At 40.2% G+C, this 26,137-nt stretch overlaps 1 protein-coding gene across 3 annotated transcripts in view; it reads right to left on the bottom strand.

Moving 5' to 3' along the window:
* Nucleotides 1-847: 847 nt before the first annotated feature.
* FBXL17 (F-box and leucine rich repeat protein 17) overlaps nt 848-26,137 on the bottom strand; it is a 479,571-nt gene continuing 454,281 nt past the window's right edge. For 2 of the 3 annotated variants that reach the window (XM_079916976.1, XM_079916974.1), the window contains one exon: nt 6,559-9,431. In XM_079916976.1, coding sequence (XP_079773102.1) covers nt 9,291-9,431 — 141 coding nt within the window. In that variant the 3' untranslated portion in view covers nt 6,559-9,290. Of the gene's footprint in view, nt 921-6,558; nt 9,432-26,137 lie in introns of those variants that run through there. The other variant, XM_079916975.1, reaches the window with a different exon arrangement.

Genomic DNA, 26,137 nt, shown 5'->3' on the forward strand with positions numbered 1-26,137 from the left:
GAGTGCCTATCAGTTGGGCATCTGTTTTGGTCTAAGCAGGTACAGTAAAAGTCCTCTTATCAGCATGGTAAGGACAGCTAGTTGGCCACTTACTTTTAAAAGCTTATTAAAAATCATTTAAAAACATGTATGTACATATATTTTTTCAATATTTTACTTTTAATATAAACACACACACACACACACACACACACACACACACACACACACACACACACACATATATATATATATATATATATGCATTCATTTGCTTATCTTTTGATGTAGAGCCAGGCCTTTTTTCTTTGATTTGTGTTCTACACTGTCATTCTTGAATAAACCATCTCCATAACATATCTATGATTTCTAGTTTCAATTTCTTTTAAAAGCAGTAAGAAATTAAATTCATTTTTGAAGCAATCTAAATGCAAAATTCCTCCAGGTTTTAATAATTTTTCCAGATTCTACATCTTGTGTGCCCTATAACTAACCTGAAAGATTTCTCTTGTGCCTATCTTTTCATCTGAATTTCCAAAGCATTCAACTTTGTTTTTATAGCAGAGGAGAGAGAACTCTCTTTTTCCCATTCTTATCTCACTGGTTTACACGGTATTTAATTTAATTACATCATCACAATAACCATACAATTACATGACCTTAATAACCATACAGCTACAGATCCCTGTAATTTCTCATTTAAATCCAAGATAATGGCCTCCTTCCATACAAAAAGATGTAATAACGTCATAGGAAGATAAAGGGCTAAAGTCATAGGAAGATGAAGGGAAAGAAAGCTCTGTCTTTTTAATCAATAAACGTCTTAAAGGGTCTCTCACTTTCCTTGCCCTCTTTACATACCTTTTTACCCACGAGCTATGATCCACAGTGAAATTGTGGCAATCCTCTCAGGCCTTTCCTGTCTATGTTCTTTCTTTTATCTGAAACGGGAAGGCAAACATTGGTTTAAAGGTCTTTACAACCATTATTTCCTAAGTAGCCACTAAACATATGAAATGGTACCTAGTTTTTTAATATTCTGGAGAATGCAGACTAAATCATGATAAGATACCACTACAGGGCAATCGGAAGCAAATAGGTGCTCAATAAGAACTTCCATACTCTGCTGGTAGAGATGTGAATTGGTTCAACAGCTTTGGAAAATGGTGTGGCATCACCTAATAAAGTTGAAGATATGAAAATAGTAGCACTTCCTCTCCTAAGTATGTATCCTGTGTGCTTGTGTGCACTATGACACTTGTACGAGAATGCTTTCGGCAGCAGAATTTTTAACTGTCCCAGACTGGAAACAAACAAAATGCTTTTCAATAGTAGAATGGCATTTCCACACAATAAAATGGATGGATCCTACAAACACATTTCATCAAGTAAAAAAAGAAAGCTACAAAACAATACACACAGTATGATTCTTTCACGCAAAGTTCAAAACCAAGCAAAACCAAACTATATTTTTCAGGAGGCATATAGGTAGTACAAGAAAAATAAAAGCAAGAAAATTATTTCTATAGAGGCCAGGAGAGTGATTATATCTGGAAGGAGGGAGATGCCTGGGCTTGGGGAGGGGTATTTGGGGGGGCGCTTCTAGGGTGCCAGTGTTGCTCTATGTCTTAAGTGGTGCTTGTTTGGCGATTTTGTTACAACTGTATGTGCATGTATGTGTTTTTCTCTGTTATATTCACAACAAAATATTTTAAAACATGGAGTATTTTACGTAATTCACTTAATTCTCCCTGCCTCTCCCCAGTTCCATGTTTGGGGATTACTTTCAAATCTATCATTAATCCTTGGAGGCATGAAGAGCCTGATCAATAATTTTCTTAGACTCTTTGGTTAATTATAAGAATGAAGTAGGGCTTCCCTGGTGGCGCAGTGGTTGAGAGTCCGCCTGCCGATGCAGGGGACACGGGTTCGTGCCCCGGTCCGGGAAGATTCTACATGCCGCGGAGCGACTGGGCCCGTGAGCCATGGCCGCTGAGCCTGCGCGTCCGGAGCCTGTGCTCCGCAACGGGAGAGGCCACAACAGTGAGAGGCCCGCGTACCAAAAAAAAAAAAAAAAAAAAAAAAGAATGAAGTATAGCTAGGAAGAAATGGGGACAGTAACATTCAACAGCAGCCACAGGAAGAGAGTAAGGAAGTAGACTAAACATCCATTAGTATACATGTGAGCAAATTCGGTCATCGGAATTATCTAATAACAAGGGATACCAGTAACTTAATTTTTACATTAAACCCAATTATTTAAGTTATCTATGAGTGTGTTTCCCAGTATTTGCCTCTCTATATTCATCCATGAACCCTGAATAGTAATCCATCTTTTGATTTGGAATCGAAGAAACACTAATAAAAGCTTCATTGAAATCCAATTATCAAAGATGTCTTTTTTTTTTCACTTAAGCCAGAAAGTGAGTCAGATGCAAGATGCTGCTTAAATTACAGTAGAATTATTTGCTAACAAAATCAAGCTTGCTGAGCTTTCTCCATTAATTTTGGTATTATTTATAAAAATCACCCATGTCAGAAGCCACCAGGCCCATCAAGGCAGCATCTATTATTTTAATAACAATTCTTTTAAAAAGCCCTCCTTTAGTCACTGATTTTTCATTTTTGATTATGTTAATCACTAAAACCTCCAAGGAAAAAGAAGACTAAATAGATTGCATTCAGTAGACGTCATTTATGATTGTATGGTGTATGTGAGCACATGAGCGTACACACATACACACGCACACACACACACATAGTCACACCATTGAAGATTTCAGGCTAGAGAAAGGAACTCAGTGAGTGCCCATCGGCCTGCTCTAGTCATGAATCCTCATGCCACTCGACATGATGCCAAGCTGTGGAAAAAGTACAAGAAACATCCATCCGTTTTGTGGTGAATAAAAGAGCCGAAATAAACACTTGCCCTTTGAATGTTTCTTTTTTCTTGGGCTGATGACATCCATACATAGTCGTATTAGCCAAGCAAAATCATAGGAAAGGAGATGCTCTTTAGGAGATGATTTTAGTTTTCTGAAGTTTATTTCTTGGAGACAGAAGGTTGCATTTCAGGGACTGAGGAAGCAATATTGATATATTTGTATCTACTATCTCTCTCAAGAAACTGGGATTAATTTTAATAAGCACAATGCCAAAACAGGAAACAACCTAATATCCACCAATGGTAGTATGGGTAAATAAATTGTGGTTTATTCATATAATGAAATATATAGACTTGACCCCAACTGACTGTTCCATTTCAACTATAGATTATCACATTATCAGACAAGCTTCTGTATTACTAAAAGGTTTTGATACCAGATTTGTATAATTAAAAATGAAGTGATAGTTCTATTTTTAGTTTTTTAAGGAACCTCCATACTGTTTTCCATAGTGGCTGTATCAATTTACATTCCCACCAACAGTGCAAGAGGGTTCCCTTTTCTCCACACCCTCTCCAGCATTTATTGTTTGTAGATTTTTTGATGATGGCCATTCTGACCAGTGTGAGGTGATACCTCATTGTAGTTTTGATCTGTATTTCTCTAATAATTAGTGTTGCTGAGTATTTTTTCATGTGCCTCTTGGCCATCTGACCCAGCAATCCCACTACTGGGCATATACCCTGAGAAAACCATAATTCAAAAAGACACATGCACCCCAATGTTTATTGCAGCACTATTTACAATAGCCAGGACATGGAAGCAACCTAAATGTCCATCGACAGATGAATGGATAAAGAAGATGTGGTACATATATACAATGGAATATTACTCAGCTATAAAAAGGAACAAAATTGGGTTATTTGTAGAGACAAGGATGGACCTAGAGACTGTCAAACAGTGAAATAAGTCAGAAAGAGAAAAACAAATATCGTTTATTAACGCATATACGCAGAATCGAGGAAAATGGTATAGATGAACCCATTTGGAGGGCAGGAACAGAGACACAGACGTAGAGAAGGGACATGTTGACACTGTGGGGGAGGGGGAAAGGGGGGATGAATTGGGAGATTGGGATTGACATATATACACTACCATGTATGAAACAGATAGCTAGTGGGAACCTGCTGTATAGAGCAGGGAGTTCAGCTCAGTGCTCTGTGGTGACCTAGATGGGGGGGATGGGGGGGAGGTTCAAGAGGGAGGGGTTATATGTACATGCATAGTTGATTCACTTCCTTGTACAGCAGAAGCTAACACAACATTGTAAAGCAACTATACCCCAATTTAAAAAAAAAAAAAGCTACTTTCAAATATTAAAAAAAAAATGAAGTGATAACGAAAGGGCCCCCCACTGTTTTACAAAACAGTGTAGTGGTCCTTTGATTCCTGTAGTGGTAATGACATGACAGGTGTGCCAGAAGAATTCCCACAGCTGTCTCCCTGCCACATGGACCGCTGTTCCACTTAAAATTCCAATGATGGTCGGATAGAAACCAAGGAGTTACGCAACGCTACGCTCCCAGCACAGGAGAAAAGAAAGGTGAGACTAGAATGTTCTCCCACTTCTGCCACCTGCTTAGACATGGGATTGTGTAAACTCTGCGTCACACAGAGCTAACCTCCACTACCAAACAGGTAGGGAATCTTGCATCTAGGTTTAGCAATTTTGGATAATCAATCAGTTTAAACAAGGTATAAAATTTTCTTAAAATGTTAACAAAACATTCGATACAAAATAATTTGTTACATATGAACACATTATGAAGCATATTAATAAAGCAAACACAGGTGAATCCACACTTCAACTAATGAAGTAGAACCTGCAGATTCAGTTGAAGCCCTCCATGTGGTCCCACGCCTGCCCACCCAAGGGTAACCACCACCCTGAAACTGTGCAGTTGTTACCTTTTCCTTTTTCCATTTTTATTAATACACTGTGTCCCTAAATAATAGCTTACTTAATTTTGCTTGTTTTCACTTGATTCTAGGATAGAACACACTCCTGGTTGTCCTCCTTCCTCTCAGGTTATTCTGTGTCACTTTCCTTTGAAGAGTTTGCTTCCTCTCCCTGCCTTCCAAATTTTGGAGTGACCAAAGACACAGTCCTTAGACTTGATTTTCTGTCTAAAGTAATGGATGATGACCAGAGATGACGATTTCAGACCGGCTTATGGTTTGAAATGCCATCTGTATACCTCTCCTCAGAACTGAACTCCTATATCCAACTGCATACTCAATATACTCATTTGGAAGTCTAATGAGCATCTCAAAATTAACTCATCCAAAACTGAGCCTTTGATATTCTCCTCCAAAATCTTTTTTTTCCTTCTTAAGTAAATGGAAGCTCCATTATAGCTTTAAACACTGCCATTCCCTTATTCTATTTTTTTCTTCTGCAAGATTAGATATGTTGGAAAGTCTCATACTGTGTCCCGTGTGTCTTAACCTCTCAGTCATCCATATGGAAATTATCCACGCAAAAGAAGAAAAGCTTTTTTTTTTTTTCAATTTTCCTTTTAGTTTACTCACATCTACCTTTCTGTTTATGAATTATCCCTATAGCTGAATCTTTTCTACTAATGCCTTTCCATTTTAATGGTCAATTATATTTTTCATTTCTAAAAATTCTATTTTGCTCTTTTAAAAATATTTCTGTTCATTTTTTGGTAGTTTTTTTCTTATACGTTATAAATAATTTTTAATATATTTGAATATATCAAATATTTTTTCCGAATTATCTATCTTAACATTTAATATTGAAGCCTTTGAGGATGTGGGCCTATTGTTTGTTTTCTCTGTTGACTTGAACTAATGTTGGCTTACCCCTGCTATTCTCTGTGATTTAGACTGTGAGTTCATATTTGCTGGCAGGATATTTGTTTTTCTTTTGAGGCTTCAGATGATTTTTGTCTGCTTTGTTGGGCAATGAGCACTCCTGAAATGAATCCTTTTAAAAAGAAAATTACAAGCGATACAAACAATGCAAATACTGTAGATTCAGAATAACTCATGTGAATGGTAGCCAGTGGCCACTTATTTTCAGAAGAACCTTTTTAAAAAACAATCCATGAATAGCCAAGGCTGAAAATAGTAATTTTTCTTACCATCTACCTCTTTAGCTTTGCTTTATTTTCGTTCACTCTTTGTAAAAGGGTATTGCCTTTCCTATTTGTGCTCCCTCTAATAATTACATTGACTGTGCTCCGCTACTATGGCTAGTTTTTAAGACTGTCTCCTTGCTGTGCTATGAGCAATTGCAGGATGGGAATGAGTTTTATTTATCTTTAAATGCCCAGTGCCTGGCACATGTTTTTTACTCAATAAGTTTATTTATTTACTTTTGAGAAAATGACTAAATGGCTAAGTAAATGAATGAGGGTTTAGGGAATGGTACTTTAAACAGACCACCTGTTTAAACCCTTGAGGTTTTAATCTTATCTCAGTACTCACTGGCCAAATGCAAATCTCCTAAATTCAGTCCTGTTTATTATTCTGGGTTCACTGAACCTACATAAAGTCTGCAGTGAAACACCCAAGGACACGGACCGCTGCATGCATCACACCCAACCAGCATAAGGGAGGCCATTTATTGTCTCTAAAATAAAACAAAAGACACTGTGTTTTCTTTCTCTTTTATTGCAACCCATTGCAAGGTCAAAAGATTCACAGAAATATAGAAACTCGAAACTGGATGAATTTCCTTTATCCACTCAAAGAGACGTTAAAGACAAAGGACCAGAATTTTCCACCACAGCAATATATTTCATAGTCTTTATTCTGAAAATACTGTTGACATTTTGGAGAGGATAAAAAGCCCTGCATTAAACATGTTCACATATATTTATGACATTCTAAGCAAAAAAAGAAACTCTATATTGCCCAGAAAAATCATTTTAAGCCTTATTTCAAAGCATCTAATGAGAGCACATTCAACAACCATCACAGCATCATTCAAGGTGATGCTTTTTCTGGTTGTTTTTGTGATTAATGCTTTGAGGCTGGATGTGATGTTTCTACAGATTCCTACAAACACACCAAAGCAGTTTTCCAGGTTATGATGCATCAGGCTTTCTGGATTAGTCAACATCTTAAAGAATAAGTGCAAGTCCCCAACCCACCCCCACCCCCAAGCTAAAGCATGTTATAGTGCTGTACTTGAGATTCAAACAACGCAACATTAAAAAAAAATTGATTACACACTTCTGAAACCATCTGACAACCAAACTGTGACATTCCAAGGATTATCACAGCTTTGGACTGAAACGGCACTGCCTATATCATTGATGGTTCTCCTTCCTTTTGTCTTTTTTAACTATTTAAAATATAGTGTGACATATATAAAAATTAAACTTTCGCTTATTCACTCAAGCTACTATTACTTTACATATTGTCTTATAAATTAGTTTTGGATTAAAAATCAGTTAAAATATTGTGAATTAAGTTCGTTTTCAGTAGTGGGGAAATGAACATGAAGGGGAGACAGTTCAACGTTTAAGAAGAATTACAGTTTGTTAATAGTAAACAGCTTTTTTTTCTTACATAAATTTTATTCCCTTGAAATTAAATTAGTAAGCCATTTAGTGATGGAAAAAATACTCTCGGTGCTTAGTGACTAGATTTTCCAGACTGATTGGGATTAAAAGCAAAAACATGCCACATCAGAAACAGGTCGACATAATCAAAGGAAAGTTGTTTACACAAAAAGAGTTATCATAAATAAGTGAACGGCATTTGAATGTAAAGCTATTTTTCATTTCTTACAGCTAGTATCATTTTAGCAACACTGGGACTTATATAAAGTGAATCTCAAATCTTAGCATATCTGTTAAAGACCAAAAAACAGTTATGTCCACATTGGGAGAGAATAAATAGCAAACTCACAAGTCAGGGTTTTGTATATCTAACTCTACTGTGAAAGACAATCACTCTTTAGCTTAAAAAGCCTCCCTGCTGTCTTGATTATAAATCTAGACATAGGAAAGGTTATTTGAGCCTGAGTCCCCAATATGAATTACTCATAAAGATGTGTGAAATCAAAACATATATTCATTTACTAATAGATACCGTCTAAACTGAAAACTGGCAATCTTTAATTAAACAAAGAAATGCTTATTTCTGACAAGTGTAAACAGAAGCTTAATGAAAAGATTTTCTAATTTTTCTTCTTAACTCATACATTAACCAGCAACAGATCTTTGCCATAGCATAACAATTATTCAAAATATGATAACATGCATATATCCAAAAAATCTGTTCTAAAGCCCAAAGCAAAAAAAAAAACTTAATAGAAAGATTGTCTACTCATATCTCACTCATTAACCTTCTATTAACGTGACTAGCCCCAAATCTCAGAAATATACTTTCATAATTACCAAAATTAACAAAAATAATTAAATGATCTGTAGAGTTTTTTTTTTTTAAATAACTGCACACTAGTAATTACACTGGTGGCTTTAATGTGGATAATGCTAAGAGTAGCTCCAAATATCATTAAAACATATCCAGACCAGTTACTATCCATTGTATTATAAAAGCTAATACAATGTTAACATGAAACTCAAAATACTTAGTACTCAACAGAATTTTGTACAATAATGAATAATTAACTTTTGTGAGCTGGTCAGGGGAGTTCAGATTGTTGCCTCCATATGAAAACTTCACAAAAGGTTTTGTCCCCTATAGTCCCTAAGTGGCCCACCAGACAAGCAGGTTGGGCCACCTGTGGGGACAGTGAGTTAGGCAGAGTGACAGTGGATGCCATGCTCCCTCAGTGACCTGGAGAAAGGCCCCTGTGTCAGAAAATGATCTAGAAAGAAAGTGCTGTGGGGGTGTGTGTGTGTATGAGAGAGTATGAGAACCTATATGTGTGTACGTGCTTGAAATCTTGAAAAGTACTAGTTTCCAGGCTTCTAATTAGCGCAACGTGGCTCCTTTCCAGTCATCATCAGTAGAATTGCACAATTCTTTCCCATCAAAAAAGAAGGCAGTTGCCTTCGTTTGGGGGCATCTCCAGTGGCAGTCATTAGAAGCTCAAAATAATGGATCCGTTTTTTTTTTTTTTTTGATTCTACAGCAAAAAAAAAAAAAAAATTTTTTTTTTAGAGAAATAAGCCTTTGAACTTAAAAACTAAAGGTCTGTGCCTGTCAAAATCGTTATTTAAGGAAAAAACCAGCTCACCTGGGAACAAAATAGCAATTGAGCTTATGCTACGCACTATGCAAACGAGACACAGATATACACACTTGGGTACACATGGAGACATGGGACAGTCAAAACCTTTGCAAGAGATCACCCACCCCAACTCTACAATTCCTCTCCGCCCTGCTGGCTGATCCACATGGACCCAAGCGTGGGCAGGGCTGTCAGGAGGAGGCAGCAGACATGTTGGGGGTCCAGCCCATCTGGTAGGCTCTCTCCAGGGTCCTCTTACAGTCCTGCAGGACGGTGCTGAAGGTGATATGGGGGTACTGCTGCACCAGCTGCTCCACTGTCACTTCACTGACCTGCAAACACAAAGAAGAGCCACGGTCACCCACAGGGACCACCGAAACCAACAGCCGCCCACGCTCACTGGGGTGCGCTTTCCATGGCACCGGGAACCCTCGTCTCCTTCCTTTTCAGCAGTGTGACCAATGCTTCGTGAGAAGACAGTGTCGCTTTTTGTGTGACCTCCCTGATTTCCTAAGTACTACATTCACCCTAAGGGATTTTCTGAAAAGACATGATATCAAGAAATTAGTGTTTTCTAGACGCATAGATGACCGTGACTTGTCAAGATCTTAACAATGTCCATTGAAAATGGGGCGCTTGGGAGGTGAGGCAGCAGTTAGCATCCTAGTGTGCACTGGACTTCATCGTCCAGCTGACAGCTTTTTGAGGATAGAACTGTAGATTGGTGGAGAGGATACACAGGATTCTGGATAGAAGTGTTGGGGAAAATGTTTATTTTTCTTCCTTTTAAACGTTAAGGTATTGCAAACTTCAAGTCCCTTTGTGGAAAGGGCTGAATTGTGAAGAATCAATAATTAAAACACACATGGCTGGCAGGTCAGGGATGGCCCCAATAGACCTTAACCATCAAAGATACCACTTTGATTCTTGATTAGACAAGGCAATCAGACAGGCCTAATTAAAACTAACACCTTTACAATTGCTGTGCTGTGAAGGGATTAATTTGTCAATTATTTTTAAGCTGATTGCAGTTCATATCACAAAAGTAGACGGCTTCCTTCATCCTTTAGGTAAATAAATGATTAACCCAAGAACCGCAACTTTTAGGTAGCTTTATTTAAAATCTTTATTGAACACTCGGGCATTTTCAAATACATCAATATTTCATTTATACTGGGTAAGCTGGTCTGAAAGAAGGTGCTGGTGACACACCTTTTTGTGCTCCCTCTCCATGTCTGTCCACTATTGAAAAAGATCAGGACCACAAGGAAAAACCTAAAACAACATCAAACCCTTGCTGTTTGCTTTGAAAGCACGCTTGGGAGTGTGATGACCATGACATTAAGTCATCTGCGCTTTTCTGAAATAACATGGTGTTTTCTGGGTGATTTGGTAAACCATGTTATATATAATCTTTTTGTTAAATTTAGAGTTGATATTTCCACATTGCACTGATGATACTTAGTCTTTGTCAGCATTGCTATACAAGACTTTCTTGTATTAAAATCAGTTTTCATTCCAAATTCAACCAAGCCATGCAGTTAATTCTTTTTGTGATGTAGATACAATGTATAACATTTCATTCACAAAAACACAAAATAATTTTGAATAAAAAAGAAAAACAGATATACAAATTAGAGTTGAGAATATCAACTGATGATCTCAAAAGGAGTTCTAAGCAATATAATTTTTGGTTTTTTAAATTTGAATTTCTATCCTAAGTCTTGCTTGAGTTGAGGTTGCTTAGAACAGTACACTTAGAAAGTCATGCATCATCTAGCCATGCCTATCTCTCTAGTATATTTTTGATACTAACCAGTCACCTGACCTAATTTAAAGTTATCAAGCTGTCCGAGTTCCTTCTGGCCTCAGGATCTTTGCACATGCTGTTCTCTTTATCTGGAATACTGTTAAATCCACTTCCACCTGAATGTCCCCTTCTCATGCCTACTCCACCTTATTCTTAGTTCTTAGTTCAGTGTCATTTTCCCAGGGAACTTTGATCACAGCCCTCACCCTGCTCCCCTCCCCACATCAGGTAAGGCTTCCAGGTTATTCACTCTTCCAACATTGCCTACTTTTCGTTCATGGTACCTTCAAAGTTAGTTTATAATTGCTTTGTTTAATGTCTACTCTTGTTCCCATGTAAGATCTTACAAGAGCCATGATCATTTTTGTATTCATGAGCCAGGCCTACTTCTCAGTGAATGAATGAGAAAACAATAACAAACTACAAATAAAAAATAGAAACCCAAGAGCAAGGCAAAGCCAGACACTAACATACTAATCACAACATACTGAAGACCAACAATTCCCAGAGGAACTTGTATTCAGCTCAGGAATTCCCTCCTTCAGGAAACCTTCCCTAAGCAAGCATAACTCCCCACGAGGTTGGTCTCGGTACACCTTCTCCGTGGACCCATGACGGGTAACTGCAAGGCTTGTCTCTTATTTAAGCACTCTCACATTGTGTTGCAATCATCTCTTTACTTGCCACTCTCTCCTACCTGAACCAAAGTCTGGGGACCAGAGACTGCCTTTTATCTTTAAGGCTATAGAGCTGTATACAAAGTAGAGAAGAAACATGACAACTGTAGTTGACTTGAGAGTCAACCAGGCACAGGTTGGAATCCTGATTTACCATTTGGTTTCCTCAACTGTAAAAACTGGATAATAGTACTGATGTCACAGGACTGTTACAAGGATAAAATAATATGCCTAACACTGCGACTGACATAAAAAGGTCCCCAAATGGTAGCTCTTATTAGTACAGCTGGCGTTCAGTAAACGGTCATTCATTGAATTAATTAATGCTATGGTAGGGTGACCAGTTCTCTATAGGGATGCTCAATATTGTTCAACTTCTGAGATATTTCAGAAATAAACCTTGATAACATAAGTTGTAATGCTCAAAATAAAATCATCGCAGGACAAGAAGTAACTATACACTATTGATACCATGTATAAAATAGATGACTAATGAGAACCTACTGTATAGCTCAGGGAACTCTACTCAGTGCTCTGTGGTGATCTAACTGGGAAGGAAATCCCAAAAAGAGGGGATATATGTATACGTATAGCTGATTCACTTTGCTGTACAGTAGAAACTAACACGACATTGTAAAGCAACTATACTCCAATAAAAATTTTTTAAAAATACTTCGGATACAAGAAGAATCTATTCTATCTTAATGCTCTCTGGAGAATTCAGAACTTTTCTTAGTAATACAGTCCAGGTTTTAAATATCCACTTTCAGGAAATCCTCCCTTTTCTTTACCTGACATTCCCCAGGCTGTGGTTAGGTTACATTCCACCCTGTAGCCATGAACAAACCCAGAAGGATGCAGGTCCTTCTAAGGGACAGCTGAAGTCATCTGGTCAGAGGACTTTCAGAAAATCTGCATCGAATTGGAAAGGAAGTAAACACGGCCCAAATCACTTAGCATTCAAGGAACAACTAACTGAAAAATAAACGAAAAACGGAGGGAGAAGGGAAAACATTTAAACCCACCATAAAGATGGGGCCTGTCTTCTGCAGTACATCTTTTCTAATCTACACATAGGCCTGTACAAAGTTTTATACTGAGGGTTGACAGGCATTTTGTTTTGGAGGTCCAATTTTTTGTTTGTTTGTTTGTTTTTCTGCGGTATGCGGGCCTCTCACTGTTGTAGCCTCTCCCGTTGTGGAGCACAGGTTCCGGACATGCAGGCTCAGCGGCCATGGCTCACGGGCCCAGCTGCTCCGCGGCATGTGGGATCCTCCCGGACCGGGGCACGAACCCATGTCCCCTGCATCGGCAGGTGGACTCTCAACCACTGCGCCACCAGGGAAGCCCCGAGGGTCCAATTTTTAAAAAGAGAAAATATCACTAAGTGATAACTGTTTTTCAAGAGGAGATATAAAATTCACCTTAAGCAAACTTGATACATGAGATATGGATTTATGACGTACATAAATTAGGAGATAATTGTTTACTTTAGCAAAGACTTTCATGGTAGGGTTATTTTGTCAGCTCTCTTAATGTGTTTTATATTCCTTTGACTTACCAAAATTCAATTTACCTATTTCTGTTGCATAAAGTAAGATCCACCTATAGCTAAGAATATAGAGTGTGTTAGATCTCTGGCTTTCATAGCTTATGGGCAAGGACAGACAGTAAGTTGGCTTTGTATAGCTGTATGAAAAACGTTACAGGTAATCCTCTGTGGATATAATGTGTCTTCTAAGCAATCTTTTTGCTAACTGTGTTAGCAAAACAAAGCAGTAGGGAAAATGCAAATTTTCCATTTTAGAGCTTTGTTGGGTAGAAGCTATTCAGGGGAAATACATGTACTCCCACTAGGGAAGGTTCTATCTTTTACTTATAGTGTCTCCTGGCAATATGGTGTGACAAATTTTATACTGAAGTTATTTTCATTTACTCCTCAGAAGTATAAATTATGCTCACCTCTTTGTATAGACTCCATAAGTGCTTTGGTGCCTCAGAGAAAAAGTTGGGTGTAAGACACCAGGAGGGTCCAAATCATTTTAAATCGTTACGCCTACATACACATTTCTGCAGGCATTTTGTCATGCACAACTCCACTTGCTAGAATGAAAAGAACCATTCTCTGTTCCAACTCATAAAATGTATGTAATATAAAAAAAAGGAACATAAAGATGAATTTTAAAAAGTTTCCCCACGATCCCTGGTTTTCCATAATTTCTTTTTCAGCTGCTGAAAACTATCAATGGCAATTCTTATATTACACATAAGATTTGAAAAATGCAGCGTATCTTCCTAAAGAAGTATGCCGCAGTGTCATTTGAAGAAATTACTGTGATTAAAGGGGAAAAAAAGCTTGTACCACAGGTTTTATTTTTAATATAAGAAATATAGTTCTCTCCAAAGACTGTATAGCCGTAATTTACATTTTCAAAATTATTGTAACTCTTTTTAAGGTAATAGCAATTTGTCTGGTATTTTAATCTATTTTGAGTTAACATCTATTAGCACTTTTTGAAAATGTGAGGCAAACTGCTATGCAAATTAAGGTAAATCATACTATAGTTTCATCCTATTGTTGCTGCTACTATAGAAGGGTGAGGAGAGATCCTTCAGAGTTTCTGAGATTCAGTTTAACCAATTTATCCAGACCATCACCCTGTTTCTTCACCTCCTTATTGACACTTTCCCCAGAAAATTCCAGAAAGTGCAAGCCTAGGCCTGAATAATAATAATACCTATTATTAATTATATCTAATATTAATTACCTATTATTAATTAATACCTATTATTAATTATAATAATACCTATTATATATCTCCTCAATAATACCTATTGTTCAAAAAATACAATTTCTAATGGAATTTGCTGCAGAAACCATTTATGTTAAGTGATTCTTATTTCCTCTTTGACTCTTGTTATAAAATAGAACATGCTTCTTATGTCGGGGGGAAATATTTGACATCTGAGTATATTAAAACCACACTTGAGAATATAATGAACCACTTAGGGACTTCCCTGGTGGCGCAGTGGTTAAGAATCTACCTGCCGATGCAGGGGACATGGGTTTGAGCCTTGGTCTGGGAAGATCCCACATGCTGCGGAGCAACTAAGCCCATGCGCCACAACTACTGAGCCCACGTGCCACAACTGTGAAGCCTGTGCGCCTAGAGTCCGTGCTCCACAACTAGAGAAGCCACCACAGTGAGAAGCTCGTGCACCACAACAAAGAGTAGCCCCTGCTCGCTACAGCCAGAGAAAAGCCCACGTGCAGCAACAAAGACCTAACACAGCCAAAAATACATAAATTAATTAATTTATAAAAAAGAATATAATGAACCACTTAAAATCATTTTTTTTAATGAAGAAAGTTTCTCTGCAAAAAGTGGACACTATTTAAAATACCACAAGCAATAAATGTATTGCATTTTTCCTAGACCGTAAGTTCCTTGACAGCAAGGAGGATTTTAGTCATCTTCTTGTTTTCAGTCCTACACACTCTCTCTGGCACATTCTCATCCCATTAGAATATAAGCTCATGAGACAGGAGTTTTTGTTGTTTCTGTTCACTACCAAACCCCTAGCAGCTAGCGAATGCCTGGCACATAATAAGTACTCAATAAATATTTGTTGGCTAAATTAATATAGTAGTTGTTCCATGAGTGTGTATTGAGGAAACAAAAAGGCACCAAATAATACTAATACCCAGAAATCATGGAGATAAGCTCACCTTGTTCCCAGGGCATTTAGCTATGGTGGTGGCAGTCTCTAATGTCTTGACATTAGGGCAGCTCCAAACTCCTTTAATCTTCTGAAGTTCACAACCAAGGTGATTGTTTGTGCTACTCTCCTTTCTCTTCTTTCCATCTGATATCACCGGGTGCCTCCTTCCAGATACACCTTGCCTGGGCTTTCCAATAATTTTGCACAGGAGACCAAAGCAGCCCGTGATGGTGGTTCAGCATCATGAGCTGGTGGTCGCTGGGCCATGTGGCTGTTGGGCAGTGCTCAGGAAATGCCTAGGCTATACTTCAGATTAACTGATGGCAGCCTTCCTACTGGAGATGAGTGACACACTACACTGGGTAGGTGACACTGAGAAACATGCTGATAGTCACTGCATATGCGCCAGTTTCCAAAACTTTGTGAAAACCCACATGGTTCAGAAGATTTCATACTTCAGCCTTCAGCATCCAGTGCCCTGCTCAGGGTAGCAGACCCAGGAGGGTCCCACAGAAGATTCTGAAGTTTTGTGATATCTAAGGTTCCTTCTGATGTCACAGTTGTCTGGCGACAGGGGGAACTGTGGGCAGATCTCCTGACTCAAAACAATGCTATTTCCACCCTCTGATTTCTTGGGCTTCAGCAGTTCTACATGTCTTCACTGTTTACCCGAGGGGCTGGTCTTTGGTTGTTGTTTTCCTTGTCACAGTGGTATTTGGCATTTGTTGTCCCAGGGAACATGTAAACAATACTCCAATATACAGTATAGTCCCAGACAAGGAAAAATTCTCCCACTAAAATTGCCTCATGCTCCCTACCGAGAGACACTGTACTTATCAGGATTAGGCTCTCATGTGCTACGGGATAAATCAAACGGATTCTTCAGCATGGTTTATTTTGGCAAAATACTTGAAAGCAATTTGTTAATTTTTCAGCCTAATGACCAATAGGCAAAATAAAAGTATGTCCCCATTCCAGCAAGGATGGAGGAAGAGGACTAGGGAGAAATATTCAGTGAGCATCTACTATTTTCCAAGCACCTAAGCATTAATACCACTGATTACAGATGAACTGTGGCTCCTACAGAATTAGTATTTCACACAGGGTCACACAGCTAGTAAATGGCAGCCAGGATTTGAATCCGGGACCCTGCAGCACAGGTGCTCTCTGCCCTGGGACACACTGCCCTGCACACAATGCGATGCGCGAAGCGTCAGACTAGGGCCTAGCTGAGCACCCACTCAGTGACACGTTCACTGACATTCATTTTCCAGCTAACATTAAAAAAGTGATGGCGGTTTACATATAAATACAATTCAAAGTCCTTTACAAGCTCTTCAAAGTGGCTGCTCTATGGGAATGTAAATTACAATAGATCTCACTTGGCCTGGGGAACATTTTGCTGTGGAACTGTGGTTGTGGAGACTTTGACACGTGATGGAAATGTGACGGAGCCTTTTAGCGGGGCACCATGCCATAAACTGGTGTAGCTTTCCCTCCAATCTTCTACCCTTCAAAACGTTTTTCTGTGTCCCAGAGGTAGAATGGCCAGCATGACAGATATGGTCCCTGCCCTCTTGGTGTGGGAAGATGGACAATTACAACAACAGCAGCAAGGCCTGAGAAGTGCTTTCTAGGGGAAGTACAGGTTGCTGTGGACAAAACTTAGTAGCTCCTGACCTCCGCCAGGAGGGCTGGAAAGGGCTTTCCAAAAAAAGCGATACTTAAGGGGACTCCTGAAGGACGAGGAGGTATCGGCTTGTGTACCCCATGCACTAAATATACACATATTATTCAGGGGAGAAAGGAAACCTGCTCATGAGCTAGAATAAAACAAATAATCTGTCCTTCACTTTGTAAGCTTTGTAAGGCAATGCTTCTCCAGCCCATCTAACAAACTCAAGGGTATAACTGAAGTAAGTTCTTGTTTCCAATAGCACTGCTCTGAGCATGGGGGTGGGTGGGTGCAAAGAAAAGGCCTCCCCTCCCCTTTCTGCAGGCTGGAAAAGTAAGGAGCCCACAGTAAGTCTGTGAAAGTGTCGCAAATAGCACAGTCAACTCCTGCGTCCTAATTCAGGGCTCTTGCCCTCACGCTGGTCTGTCACTCTTCACAGACTCCTGGGCAACAGCCACTCACTGCTAACAGCCCCACAGGCTGACTTCTGGGCAATATGCCTCCGGAGTCGGCCTCCCTCTGAGCTTCTTGGCTCCCGGGACAGCGTGCTGGCTGTCCGTGGGACCTGGCATTCACCGGGTGACAGCTGCTCTTTCACCAAGTGCCCACTGGCCCCAAGATGGGCATGTATTAAAACGGATAAAATAAGGGTGACATGAATTTAGTAATACCTCAAATTTGCATGTAAATGAGATGAGTCATCTAAGTGCAGTTTAAAATATTGTAAATAGGACACTAAGAAGAGAATAAAAGAGCAGACAATAACAGTGATTTTGCCAGGACCCTCACAGCCAACCACATGCACTGGGCTCTCCGCAGGCCAGGGTAGATGTTTTTGATGATTCTATTTCCCTCCCTTTGCAGCAGGACGTTTCATGTCCCTGTTTGGGTGGCATACCCCATCCGGCTAATGTTTCCCTATGATCAGAGCAGGGAGGTCCAGGACACCAGGAATCTGGCGCCACTGTTACAATCTCTCACCTCATCTCTTTCCCTTCAGCTGCAAGCCTAGCGTCCCAGCAGCCAGCAGCTCAACAGGCAGAAAGAGGCTGCAGGCGGACCCCACAGGGAAGCGAAAGGCTGGTGAGGGCTGTGGAATGATTCTCGGCATGAGTGGAGCGCCCAGCTCCTTTTCTCCACCCTGCAGGCAGCTTCACGTGCCTTTCCTTCCCGCTTCCTTTCTCAGTCAAACCAAAGCCTTTCTCCACACTCCACAGTGACTCATACGTAACAAATGATCAATCCACGTTTACTGATGTGGGACGAATTAAGCTGTGTCAATAATGCCCCCAAAGGAGAATCATTTAAGAGCTCTTTGGACTTCATCCGCAGAAGTAGCCAAAGAATTCGAGGGACAGTTTACCCCAGAAAACCTTTTGCAGTTATTGAAATTAGGGTATAACTAAGAATGTTCAGAACACCACACACACAGTTTAGGTGGTCTTAGGTATATAACTCATAGTGGTGGGACAGCAGTGATTGTAAAATGAAAGTAATTAACCTGAACATGCTCTGTCTGGGGGCCCTAAGGGGAAACAGGTGTTCAGCCTCGGAAAACGTTTCTCAGTGGATTTCCTATGAAGTCAAAGTGGCTTGGATTTAACTTTGAAATACAAATAACGAATTTAAAAAATTAAACTGTGTCTGCAACCAGGAATACGAACAAGAATACAGTGGTTCTCAGCCCAACTGCTCATTAGAATCACCTGGGGATCTCTGAAAAATCCCAGTGCCCAGGCCATAACCCAGACTAAATGTAACCCAACCTTGGAGGAATGGGACCCAGGCATTAGTATTTTTTAAAGCTCCTAGGAGATTCCAATGTGCAGCTCAGGCTGATGGAAGAGCTCCTAGAGGGCGCAGGTGGTTTCTGCACTTGGGAATCTGAAATCAAGGTCTGAACTACCATCACTTACAGGTAACAAGTACCCACCCACCTCCCGTGCCACCACCACATTAAACACTGAGTCAGGGGTTCTGGAGGAAAGAAGCTATTGCTCCTACAGCTTGTTGGTCCATCTTGTTTCAGATATTCATCACTGTCTGAAACAAAATGTATATTCTTTGAGTGTAGCAAAAACAGACTGGTTTCCTGTCCTTCCACCCTGGTCTTCCATCTCCAGTTGGGCACAGCCAAAGGAGGTGGCCACCTGACCTTCCCAACAGCTAACGGAGGGAAAGATTCCCCTAAATCCAGTTCACACAAGGACGTAGTGCTTCCTCAAGGACCACTCAAGAGGTGAGAGGAGAGGGCACACATGACTGAGTATTTAATATAATTTTTAAGAAGAAAATGATTATCTTATTGGAGCCTAAAAGCCACCTGCTAAATTATGGGCATCGGCTGATTACAGGACACCCATAATGCACTATGCCTCATGCATGAACCTCATACCAAGAGCCTGAGGCCTTTAAGGATGTTTTTTGTTTTTTATATAGAGGTAAGAAATATTACTTTTGGGTGGCAAAAAACTCATCTAAAAATCCCAAAGCGTAGAAGGAGACAGATACTGAGAATGCAATGAACCTGACAGAGGCAGGCTCATAAATTCAGTCAACTTTGTCAAATGCAGTCACTCCATTTCAGGATCTGCAATGACTGGCAGTGCCGTGCTCTGCCACTATCACAACAGGCCTGGATTCACGCTGTCTCTTTTTCATGAAATGTGGGTTTCCTGTTAACACTGGCATTGCTTCTGTTCACTTGAATTAGCATGGTGAGAAAGCCGCGAAGAACCTGGGAGGATGGAGATCACAGAAACGCCTGCAGTACTAAGTGAGAACCGGGGCTCACCAACCTGAAGCCTCTGATTAGAGATTAGTGTGACAGGAGTCCAAAAACTAGACTGTCAGAGAGAAAAATTAGTGACATTTTCATTCCCTGTTTCACCAAGTGATCCTTCACCTGGAAGGATGTTTCAAGCCAATTGGAACCTCCAGGTACACAGTATTCCATAGGACGTTCTGAGGCCACAAACCCATGGAACTGACCCATCGTGCAAGTCTGTACATTTTTGGTATAGATTTGCATGTGCAATGCAGGTTAGAACCAAAATTGACATGTGTGGAACACCAGGATGGAGAAAGCCACTCGGGGAGTCTTGGTGGCGCTCTAAATGATTCAGTAAAAGACTATTTGAGAAAACCTGGGTCCTAATAAGATAATTAACACTGTCACTAAGTGACCGGTAAGTGTAATATATTTATGGAACAAATCTGCGTGTTTCTAAATTAAACTTGCAAAGTTAAGCTGAAAAACACAATTGAGGGAGAAAACTCTCAGAACCAAAACTTATGTTTTCTTTTGTGCGTAATGGCTTTCTTGATTTCAGTTTTTATTTCCTTACATAAAGCCTAGGACAGTGGTAATTACCCATGGACACCTGACGAAAAAGAAATCTTTCTAAAATTGAGTTTCCATCAGGTAGAATTTAGGGATTTGACATGTTTCCTAAAACAAGTTTATTAGCAGCAAAAATGTATTCTGTATAAAAGTGATAAATCCATAAATTAAAATTTAAAAACCTGAAAATAAGTGATATTTTTGGCTTTCAGAAGAGAGACTCTACATAAATCAGAGCATTTCAGGGTTAGGCTCTGAAGGATGCTGAGTCCCGTCCCACACAGCAGATGTCTGAACTCTGTCCTTGACTGACCTGAACCCTTGAGGCTGCACTCAGAATTCCCCAGCTACAGGAAACTGGTATTAAATCCAAGGTGTCATCTTTCTTATTTATTTCCCTCTGTCTAGATACTTTTTGTTACCTATCAAATTATTCAGAGGCAGTGGGATCTAATGGTTTTCAAACTTGCTTTTGGCTGTGCAATACTTCTGCACACCAAAGTAATAAATAAGTATACAAACCAAATAAATAACTGGATAAAGCAATAAAAGGGGGGGTGCTCTGGCTGATGTTAGGCACAAGGACCAGGCCCCACGGCCTCTTAGCCACTCTGTCATTCCTGGAGACTCTGAGGAACCTCCTCAGAACCTTGGAGCCACACAAAATGCAGATGAGGAACAATCCCCAATCCATCTATCCATCATCCAACACATATTTGTTTAGCATCTGTTACGTACCAGCCACTGTGGTAGGGCCTGGCAATATAACATAGACTAGAAGCCCATGGATCTTATATTCCAAGGAGGAGGGGAGTCATGGGGGTGAGAATGTAAGAATTTACCACCACCACAAGTAAGAGCTAATATTCACTGTTTACTTCATGTAAGGACTTTTACACATATTAACTCACTTAATCCTCTCAATAGCCTAGGAGATAGCTGCTGTTTTTATTTCCACTTTACAGATGAGGGAACAGAGGCACAGAGAAGCAGTATGGGAGGTGGAGATAGAAAAGCCAGGAGTGTGGCGACACTGGAGACAACAGAAAAGCATCCTCACTAAGGAGGGGGTGGTTACCATGTGGATGCAGCTGCTCAGAGATGGAGCAAGTTGTGGTTAGAGAAAATGGAAACTGGATTTGGTGACACGGAAGTTACTGGTGACCTTGCAGAACAAAAAGAGAGTGTATGGAGTGGTGAAAAGTAAGGACAACTGTGCATAGTTAATCCTTTTCAGGAACTGAACGGCTGAGTGCCAGAAAGATAAAACTGGAGAGGACCATAGCTGAAAGCCAGGTGGGACCAAAGTGAAGTTCTTCTTGTAGAAGAAACAGAATCGCAGGTGCCGCTTTTGAAAATTAATTTACAGTCTGATAGCACGGTAACTGCCCATTTACTTGTCTGTCTTCCCTAGCAGGCTGCAGGCTCCATGGGGTAGGAACTCTATCTCGTTCACTGTTTTTTCTGACCTGTCTCCTATTACAGTTACTGGAACACAGTAAGGAGCTCAATAGATATTTCTTTTTTTTCTTTTCTTTTTTTTTTTTGCGGTACACGGGCCTCTCACTGTTGTGGCCTCTCCCATTGCGGAGCACAGGTTCCGGACACGCAGGCTCAGTGGCCATGGCTCACGGGTCCAGCCGCTCCGCGGCATGTGGGATCTTCCCGGACCGGGGCACGAACCCGTGTCCCCTGCATCGGCAGGCGGACTCTCAACCACTGCGCCACCAGGGAAGCCCAATAGATATTTCTTGAATAAATGGATAAAATATATAATAAAAATTGGACGCTGGGGAAGGAAGCTTAGGTTTTCTCTTGAAAAACTACTTGCCAAACAAAGTTTTCTTTAGACCTAGCATGGCGGGGCCCCGGTAACCTGCTGCTGAGTGGCTGGGCCTCGGGGGCAGGCTGGCCGTTTCCATTCCACGGAGCCACGGTCCCCCAGTCTCCTGAGCCTCAGCAGGACGTCCTTGTTTCTACTTTGTGAAGTCAGGTGCTTCAGAGTTCTGGGATCTAATCGGAGCTCCATTAAGAAACTGCTGTCACCTTTTCTATTCCTAAATTAGAAAAATAATATGATCCTGCAACCTAATTCTTTCTCATAATTACTTAAGTCAAATCAAAGTTCCAAGGAGATTATTTACTGCAAAGCAATGATGTTCCAGGGAGCCTTCAGGCAAAGTCCAACATAACATCCTATTCACCCCATAGCATTTGGGGAGCAGTAGGCCCCTCCTGCCTCCTTTTTTAAAAAAACAAAAACAATTTCACTATACATCCATCCCGTAACAGAAGTGAGCAAAACATAAGCAAGTACTTGCACACTCCCTTAAAAGGTTCCAGGGAGATGCCGTTTTTCTTGAAGAAACAAACCAGCCTGGAACTGACTGGCGGTCAGACTTGCCGAGTCTTACTCTTACTTACTCTCTCTGTTCACAGAGCCCTGCTGGTCTCTAGGTTTCTTCTTCCTCTATAAGTTTGACTGTCATTTAATGGGTCCTAACTATTAAAAAACAAAAAATGGATCGTATTTTTTTTTCTTTTAAGAATTGCTGTCTAAGTCTCAGGGCCCTAGTTTTCTTTGGAAGATCTTAGCGTGTGAATTTATATTCATGGCTAGCATATATGAACTAGGCAGTTCATATCATGGTTAAGTATCAGATAGGATTCCAGAGCAGCCATGTATACATGAATAAATAATAATGATAATAATGATAATAGTTGACATACACTGAGTGCTTACAGAGTACATGACATTAGGCTAAGTGCTTTATTGCAATATCTCATATAATCTCATAACAACCCCCTGGGGTAAATATTACCCCCATTTTCAGATGGTAACACAGGGTTTTAGAGACTAAGTTGTCCAAAGTCCCACAGATAGTAAAGTGAAGGATGTAGAATTTGAAAACCTAGTGGTTTGACACTAGTGCTCGCCAATTTAACCTCTGTCATAAAACTCCACACCAGTATCTCTTGCTTTATTACCGAAATACAGGAAAGGCCTTTCAGTTACCACTTCGTAGAGGTTTAGGTGAGGAGGGCTGGAAGAAGACGGGATGGGAACTTGGCTAAAATGAGGTTGAGAGATCACCTCTGAGTTTCAGCTGACGTGTTTTTCCCTGTTTCAATTACCAGCAATAATCAGGAGAGGGTTGTAAAAATGTGTTTTAAAGTATTCCTGTGCGGAAATCACTGGAAGAAACTGTTTCATCAGCAAAAGGAACAAGATGCTGATACTTCAAGTGAAGGACTTAAGTGCAGATTTCAGAGCCCCAGCCATACTCTCCCCCCATTTTTCATCTCCCCTTTCTCTTGGTGCGCATGGCATTGCGGGCTGTCCGGGTAACGGTTATGTCTCCCCCGATCTATAGGACTGCACGATCTGATACAGTCAGACCACTCCTGTCTTATTAGGAGAGAAAGTTTTGTTTTGTTTTTTTCACTTTATTTTCTTTGATAAGGCATACTTTGCAATATTCAATTTTGGCCATGGGCAACCTGGAAACATCTGTGGATATACACTGTGGGGAGAGGGGAGTCCCTGCAGGTACGCACTTTGTTTCATGGCTGAAGTGCTACCCAAACAGTCCTGGACACAGTGCCCCACAAATTATTTTTCCCTTAAACTGATTTTTCCAGTTAGTTCTGTGTATTAGTTACAGAGTCCTATATTATTTTCCCCATAGGGCTTTCCTGCTCATGATTCCTAAACAAGCTGATAAAAACTCCATTTTCCCCACAGAAATCTTTATGTTGTTGAGGCTTTCTCTTACCATAATTACTTCCTGAAAAATGCAGTGGTCAATGCTTCCTGAATATTTTTACATTAAAATGGGCACATAAAACTTGACCCTTGAGATTTTAAGGTTGCAAAGCAGATTCCTGGCTTTAAAGAGCTGACTGGTTGCTATTACTTGCTCTCTGTACTGACTTCTCATTGATTTGATTCAATCTCTCTACCATTTCAATGAGGAACTCTGTGCGAAAACAAAGATTTCTTATGACCTGAAGAAATCTTTTCTTAGGAAAAGAAAATCATCTGTTTCATTCCTTCACTAAGTACTTCAGGAATCAGGCCAGGTCGAGGAGAAAGGTCTTGGCAGTGGCAGTTTGATGAGAAGTGAATTAATTTGATTATTTCCATGGTGTGGATCAATAATAGTCAGCCTCCACAGAGGCCCCTGGCCTGAAGGCAGCTGGCTAGTCAATAGGAACACACAGAGGTGCTCTCCTCCCCCAGCAGCCTCTCTGATCTTTTCTGGGTGGACTCTTCACGCCTGTGTAATTCTAATTTATGTCAACTAGAAATCAAAGAAATTCCAAGAGGCTTTGGTCATAGGACATTGGGGTGGACCTTTCAAACTCTATTTATGTCTATTCCTTAAGTAATGTGTCCCCCACGGCCCTCCTGGCGCCTCTACAGGCCAAGGAGAGGTAGCTTCTCAGCAGAAGGGCTGCTACCTGCTCTGGGCAAAGGCAGAGGAACGCAGTTAGGTAAATCGAGGTACCCTTTCTCCTTCCTATGGACAGCTCTGCAGAAACATAAGAACTAATAAGCATTTTAAGTAAAACGCTTTGCCAAGAGTGGCTCCCTCAATAACGCTCTTTGATGATACCCCAGACGCTGGCATTTTCAAATCAAACGAACAGTGTATAAAATTAGTTCTGCATGAAGTTAAAAAAAAAAAGTAGAAAGTGAAAGGGAGCTTTTAAAAGCTCCAGCATTTCTTCATCCAACTGCTTTTCACAAGGGTTTGGCATTTGAGAATTGTTACATTTATGATGCTATTTGCTGCTCATAATTCAGGCCCTCTGTCTCCAAACTTCTGTATTAACACTCGCTGCAGAGGTTTCCACCGCGACATTTTATCACTGAGGTTTCCCAAACCAGCCAGGCTGCCTCTGGTGAGGTCTGGTTTCTCAGCCAATACCATGCCACTGGGCTTCCTCCCTTTTCATCAACCTTGTTACCCCAAACATTTTTCATTAACACTGAACGTTGCATTTCCATTTGCCCTACAGCTTTCCCAGGAATTTTTTTTCTTTTTGTCCTTTTTAGTTTGTTCTCCATCCAAACTGCCATGTAAGAAGTGAGAAAAATATCATATTAGTAGAAGAAACAGATCTGTATAGAATCTAGAATTCACTGAAGTTGTGAAAATGATTTCTGTGACCAAAGCCACTGCCTGTCTGTAATTGTGGAAAGCAGAAAAAACATACTGCTCTTATTAGACAGTCCCCTTGGTTATACAAGTAGTTTTAACTAAATCACCAAATAAATGCGTGTTAAGTTGATAGGTGATTTCGGGTCAACTCTAATTCCCAAGGTCAAGTAAGCCTTTGAACAGTCTTTAAGAATATAAGTTCACCCCAATTCATCAAAGCCGTCTCACACAGTGTTTTCTTCTCTGGGTTCTTACAATGCGCTAAAGTTTAGGAGATTAAGTGGCCTCGGCTTCAAAACCGAAAGTAATGCCTCTAACGTGCTTATCCATCCAGCAATTGGAAAAGCTACTCAAACAGGGGCTTCTTAATGCGCTTCCTAATTTTACAAGTGTGTGGGGAACACTGCATTTGTCTAACGGCTGGAGGACTCCTTCCTAGGAGTCACCAATGTTGCAGCCAAATGTACTGCTGTTTAGCTTAGACCCTGACTGATAATCTATATACATGTTGCTTTCATCTGCAAAGAATACATTTAATGTTTCTTATCTGTTCTTTGTCTACCTAATGAAAACGGGAGAAAAAGAAACAGAGGAAAAACGCTTTTTTTCCTACAACAAATACAATGCATTTTGTTATTTAAT

The sequence above is a fragment of the Stenella coeruleoalba genome (assembly GCF_951394435.1).
Source record: "Stenella coeruleoalba genome assembly, chromosome: 3".
Taxonomy (NCBI): domain Eukaryota; kingdom Metazoa; phylum Chordata; class Mammalia; order Artiodactyla; family Delphinidae; genus Stenella; species Stenella coeruleoalba.